This window comes from Silene latifolia, chromosome 8 (genome assembly GCF_048544455.1).
Source record: "Silene latifolia isolate original U9 population chromosome 8, ASM4854445v1, whole genome shotgun sequence".
Taxonomy (NCBI): domain Eukaryota; kingdom Viridiplantae; phylum Streptophyta; class Magnoliopsida; order Caryophyllales; family Caryophyllaceae; genus Silene; species Silene latifolia.
Genome location: NC_133533.1, coordinates 11,945,362 through 11,952,037, shown reverse-complemented (window position 1 = coordinate 11,952,037; position 6,676 = coordinate 11,945,362). Strand labels below are relative to the sequence as shown.

Below are 6,676 nucleotides of genomic sequence, written 5' to 3'. Positions count from 1 at the left end.
TAACTTTTTGTATGGTCTTTTAAATTGGAGTCTTACCCACTTATTGAAGATGGGTATTTTTCAATTAATAGTAATAAGAACTACTCTCTCTGTTCAGACGTTTGGTGTCCTTTTTCATTTTTGGGTGTCTCAGTCTGTCCTTTCTATTTTAAGAATGAATTTGGTGAGCAATTTAATTATTCATACTCAATTTGTTCCACTTGTCATTTAATAATTGCCCCCCTCCCCACCTTTTTTCCTTGGTTTTTGTGCCAAAACCAAAGGACAATAATTGACCGGGATAATTTTGTATCATATAATCGTGATTGAATTAACACCACCTTCATTCAAGGAGGATTGACTTCTATAATGGTATCAAGAGTACTTTCTAATACAAATTCTGGCACATAAGTCTACACGTCTCTAGAGTAATCCTCCCTCCATTCTATTTGATTCTATACGTTTCTGAAATATATGTAAGATATATTGTAATCAAATGTATAGAATCAAATTAAATAGAGGCGCGACTTAGTACTCCGTGTTACTATATTATACTACAATACTTCCGAGTTATAAAGGCTCCTGATTCACAAACTTGTGCCAATACCAATGTTGTTTCCAAACAAGATGCATAGAATCCAAAGGTATACCCTTCGTCTCCGGCACAAACAATGCAACAAAGATGGTCATAATTGCGATCCAGCCAGCATAAAACAGGAATGCCCCGAACTTGAAATGACATAGCATTGCTAAAAAGGTTTGCGATAGCACAAAGGTTACCCCGAAACCCATACCAACGCTTAGACTTAGGCCGGCTGCCCTGATCTTCAACGGAAATATTTCACTTGGCACCAGCCAGCTTAGTGGACCCCATGACCATCCGAAACCAGCTGCATATAAGCACATCAGTACTAGCACTAGGATGGAAATTCCCTTCGACATTTTCCCGGTTCCTGATATACCGGTTGTTGCTGCTAGAACCCCTGCCACCGCCACCTGCACCATGGAAGACAAGTTCATCGTTAAAGTTTAGTACTGAAAAGAGCCCAAACTCGAAAGGCCGCTTTACTATTGGAGACACCGAAATTTTATATTTTGTTATCTAATTATTTTAATAAAATCTTTAGTATTTAGAGATAATTATCAATAAATATTGTGATATTATCTTAGATATTTTAGAAATCTTTATCTTGCCCTCTGAGTCAGTTACAACTATAAATACAACCCGTTTTAAGTTTAGGAAGAGAGCAGATGGATTAAGTCAAATAAACGACTGGTCTTCCTACTACCAAATTGTAGGTAGAATGGAATAAGTCACAAACCGACCCCATCATCTCCCTACGGGGTTAAGTCGATAAGACCCACGTAGCACTATCAAAACCCTAAATTAATGAAATCAAGAAAGTTACGGAAATAGTTCACAGTGGAAAATGCAGAGTTTACCTGACAGATGAACATCTGGAATCCGCCTTGTAGGAACAACACCCGTCTACCAAACCGATCAACAAGGAAAGTCGAAACAAGAATCGAACCCAAGTTAACCAAACCCAAAATAATAGCCGCGATCAAGGCAGAGTCAGTTCCAAACCCAACTGACTTAAACAACACCGGAGCATAGAATGCAATGACATTAATCCCGGTAACTTGCTGAAAAAACGGAATCAAAATCCCTACAACCAATTGCGGCCTATAACCCCGCTTGAATATACTCATAAAAGGCTCCTCACCAACTGATTTCGCTATTTCGCTAGCTTTAATCAGCTCCGACAGTTCAGCATCAACGTTAGCTTTCCCACGTGCCTTAACTAAGGACTGTTTCGCTTCCTCAACTTTCCCACGTGATACTAGACTGTTGGGTGTGTCCGGAATGAAAAGGGCACCAACGGTCATTACGACTGCAGGTACTGCAGCTAATCCTAGTGATAGCCGCCATCCCCAGGCTTTCTTTGATGTGGCGTAGTTGATGCAGTTAGCTATCACTACACCAATGCCTATGAAAAACTGAAACCCTGTATTGAAGGCCCCACGCCACTTTGGTGGGGCCACCTCGGATAGGTACACGGGTGTAGCCTGATTAGTGAAGCCAACACCAAATCCCAATAAAAGACGGCCAATGATAAGCATTGCAATGTTGACTGAAACACCATTGAGAACAGCGCCGAGAAAGAAGGTGCAACCACCTAATACCATAGTGAACTTACGGCCGGACGTGGCAGTGACACGTCCGGCCACCACTGACGCAATTAATCCGGCAATGTAGAGGGAAGAAGTGAAAGAAGTCAGCAATTGGCTATCATATACACAATACATGTTTGTTTTAGTGTCCCCTGCCTTCTTTAATATTGATGGGAAAAACTTTTGTAGGAAAGGTACCATTGTTGTCACACCCCCTGTAATCAAATGTTTTAACATTTCACAAAATCACAAAATTAGTCTTTCAATTAAAAAAATTAAGATGAATTTGACAAATCGTTTGTTCAATTGTTTAGGTACTACATTATTTCTGGCGTAAAGGGAGCCACAAGGGCAATTTTGCTACTGACGAATTCGAATCTAGGTCATAAGTATCACATTTCATGACTTTACCAACCAAGATAGTTGACATCTACAATATTGGTTGACTTCATTAACATTCATATTGTCAATTGTTAAATGTGATGATCCTTGAATTAGACAATAACTTGTGTAAGGCCATTTTACAATAACATTATTGTAAAACCGTCTATTATTCTTAAACAAAAAGTTTGATGATACTTTGGCATTGTATTACACACAATGATTATGAACAATTCAATATCAAATATCAAAAACCTTGTGCAATAGTGCATACATGGAAAAATGCAAGTTATGTTGTGACAATTTCTACTAAAATTTGTCACTTCCACACCACTAGTCCACTATTATACATTCTGTTTAGAGACCTGATTATAATTTTACCGCTTGCTCCCTAAAATAAATGACGACCCAAAAAAACCATATTAAGCTCATAGATATATAATTAACTTACCTTATTTACACGTATATACAACAATTAATATAACTATTGACGGGAACAGAGAGACTGCTAGATAAATATACCTGAAATGCCAATGTCATAACCAAAAATGAGTCCACCGGAGGCAGCAACAATGCATGTAATCACAACGGCCAACGTAATCCGACCACCATAATCGCCATCCGGAAGTCCGGCTGCCGTCACGAAACCTCCACCAGCCATTATACTTTTTTGCAACCACTTTTCCCTTCTCAAAAGAGGTAGAGAAGCAGATTCCTCAAACATCAACGTCTTTACTCTTTACTATAAAGAGTGCATGAAAGGTAGGTCAACTAATGATAAAATGATGAAACTATTAATTGTAGAACTGTAGAACCACCATTTATAATGCGACGTAGAACATTTTTATGGAACTTTGCTAGTAGAGTAGGTCTCCTGAGAGACGGTCTCTTAATAAGATTTATTGAGAGACCATTGTACAATTTTAAGAAAAAATGGTACTAAAGTTAATAAAATAAGTACAAATTATGATTAATGGTAAAATGGGTACATTTATTATGTAAATAGGTACGAAAATACTATGTCACGATCAACCATAAAAGGGGTACGAAATACAAATAAAAGGGTACAAAAGATTGGTCTCTCGATAACTTTGTGAGAGACCGTCTCTTCCAAGTTTTAGTGTTGCTAGTATAGGATACTACTCACGTATTTCATCTTTGTTGCCCCACATGCAATAATTTTGGTAATTTATTAATGCGTTATAATGTAAATTTGTTTTAATATTGACGTGTTTCGAAACATTCCATGTATATTACTTTTTGTAATTTGCAAATTGCAATATCATTTATTTTCAACTAATTGATAACAATTGAAATAAATTTTTAAGATTTTAAAATGTATTATGATATTACGTACCAAAAAAAATGTATTATGATATTCATATTAAGGCTCGGTTTGGTAAAACGAACTGAAAAGACAGCTGAAACCTGAAAAAATACTTGGAAACTGAAAAGCTAACTGAAAACCTGAAAAGATAACTGATAAGGTAATTGAAAATTAGGAGCTGATAAGGTGACTGATTATATAAAAAATTGTTTGGTAAACTAACTGAAAAGGTAGCTTATTGTGGTAAAATGACGTAAAAGAATATACGGAGTAATAATTATTTAATATATTATAAATTAAAAGGGTAAAATGGTAATATTACCAAGAATCATGTACTTGAAATGTGAAATGCTACTCTAGGTAGCACTTCATTTCAGTTAACTTATTTGCGGAAATAAGCTACTCGCCAAACACTTACAAAAAAATAAGCTACCTGAAATTTTTATCAAAAAACTAATTCAGTCAAAACGGCTACCTGAAATGTCTTGTGAAACGGAGCTTAAAGCATTGACCGAAATTCAGCCATACTATTAGACTTCTCATTTATCGCAGTTTCAAGAGCAAGTTCTCAGGTTCGAATCTTGAGAGTCTCTTATCATTACTGTGTATATATGTATTTTTTTTTTTTTTTTTTTTTTTTGCGAAAAATGTCTTAAACACAACACTATTATTATCAAGATCAAAATGGAGGATTAATTAAAATAAGTCGATGATTTATTTTCACTACCATTATCACTTGTGCATTAGACAACGACGTCCAACTATCTCACCCATTTAATATGAACGATCAAACAAGCAAAAACACATAAATAAAATACAATGAACTTGAACAGAAAATAATTACCAAAGATGGGGAATTTGGATATGGAGTAATTCAATGGCTAAGTACAAAACCAATTTATGGCATTAAAATGGTCCATATTGATATATGGTCCCATGCAATATTGAGATTTTGTTGCTATGATGTGGTGTTTTTCGGGTTTAAACCGGGTCGCCTAGTTTACAACTCCGTATAACACTTTGTATTAGAACAAAAAAGGGTTTTCGGGTTATTGTTCAGTACGAGCTTCAATTAAATGTTTGATACGAAGTACTCTGTATTTGACAAAAAAGGTATTTTGGGTTAATCGGCTTGTTTTCGGGTTTAATAAGTTTTTGCTCATAATCTGGTGACCATTAGCTACATTTATACAATTAATTATGATGGGAGATTGGTAGCTGAGTAATGAGGGGAATGGTAGTTGATCACGTTTCACGTGCCTATCCTTGCTTAAAACATTGTCTCCTGAGCTTGAGTGTACTTAATCACTTAACAAAGGACATTCATTTTCTGATGTGATTCCTCCTAATTCAACAATTTCCGATATAAATGATAACTTGTATAATTGGTAATCATTGGAAAACCGTATACATAGCTCGGATTCATCCTCCCTTCCTACCTAGGAAAACAAAAATGATTTAATATGACCATTTTATTGGGTGAGTCAGTCATTTTATTGGTTAAACACTCACTTATTATTTAATTAATAATAAGTGGCTATTTTTGGATATAAAAGGTCCGTTTCATACTCTAAAACTGTCTCACACAATAATGATTGTAAAAATCATGATTTCTGGGTGCAATTCAATTTGAAATTTAATGTTCAGTGAGGTTGGTAGGTGACTAATGAGGTCACATGCAAACTAATCACACTATTTAAGGGCTAGTCTTATGATTATGAAAATGAACATCATTTATCCCTTTTAGCTTTTACACCTTATTATAAAACACACTATTTAAGGCCAATCGCCTAACTCTAAAATCAGCCTATATCTAGGATGACTAGAGAGGGCTGTCTCGTCTAATAGCATGTTTAAAAAGTTCCCGAAACCGGAAACGCTCAAGATCATTTGCTTTCAAAGTGCCCAAATTTGAGTATCACTTGCTATAGTTTTACTATTATTTGGCGCCTCAATCTGACTTTTAAAACTAGCCCTCTACAATTCATTTAACGGCCCTAGATGACTATAATATACTCCCTCTGTCCCGGTTATTTGTTGTCCTTTTCCATTTTTGGGTGTCTCAGCCATTTGTTGTCCTTTCTATTTTAAGAATGAACTTGATGAGTAATTTGATCATTCTCATTCAAATTGTTCCACTTGTCATTTAGTTATTGGCCTTCTCCTCTTTCCTCGGTCTTTGTGCCAAAATGAAAGGACAACAATTGACCGGGACGGAGGGAGTACTATACAAACAAGCCCAACTCCACTGTAAATACCTATCGGGCGAGGTACAAGTGTAGTAGCCGAACCTAGTCAGCCTTGTCGAGCCTCAGCTTGCGCTAACCGAAAACTAAAATTTAAGCTCAAGTTCATGCTCTGCAGGGTACAAGTGTAACAAAACCTAGACAGCCTTGTCGAGCCTTGGATTGCGCGTGTCAAAAAACAAAAACTGAGCTCAAGTTTATGCCGGCTGCCGCAATGCTCATTTGAGTTCAAAATCAGTTTTTATTAAGAGCAAATTCGAGTTCATTTATTTAGAATTGCTTGAAAAAAAAAAGGAGTCAAGGGATCATACGCTTGTTTTTCTCCGCCTTCTGGTCTTTTACAATGCCATCCACTACACCCGTATCTGCCACCCCTGCTACTGAGCTCGGAAATAGCCAGGCTTTGGTTATGCAAGCTTTACCGAGAACTAGAGAATCATCCAAACCTTTTGTTTTACAGGGGATCCAAACCAGGGTCTTACCATGAGAATTTTGGAAATTTTAATAGTCACCCTGTCAAATATCCTTAGCCAAACGGCGCAAAAAAAAAAAAAAAAACCTCAACTCA

General features: G+C 36.4%; 1 protein-coding gene across 1 annotated transcript; it reads right to left on the bottom strand.

The window, feature by feature from the left end:
- Positions 1–313: 313 nt before the first annotated feature.
- LOC141596408 (sugar transport protein 5-like) lies at positions 314–5,004 on the bottom strand. Its single transcript, XM_074416554.1, has 4 exons — positions 4,707–5,004; positions 3,058–3,277; positions 1,423–2,369; positions 314–975 (listed from the first exon to the last, which is right to left on the bottom strand). The coding sequence occupies exons 2-4, from the start codon at positions 3,257–3,259 to the stop codon at positions 550–552; spliced, it is 1,575 nt and encodes a 524-aa protein (XP_074272655.1). The 5' UTR covers positions 3,260–3,277; positions 4,707–5,004; the 3' UTR covers positions 314–549.
- Positions 5,005–6,676: the final 1,672 nt, after the last annotated feature.

Excerpts from the sequence above, each read along its gene's own strand:
- LOC141596408 (XM_074416554.1), bottom strand. The coding sequence starts at position 3,259 with ATGTTTGAGGAATCTGCTTCTCTACCTCTTTTGAGAAGGGAAAAGTGG. Across the intron at positions 2,370-3,057 it reads TTATGACATTGGCATTTCAG|GGGGTGTGACAACAATGGTA; the intron begins GTATATTTATCT and ends ATTTGATTACAG. Across the intron at positions 976-1,422 it reads TCCAGATGTTCATCTGTCAG|GTGGCGGTGGCAGGGGTTCT; the intron begins GTAAACTCTGCA and ends TCCATGGTGCAG.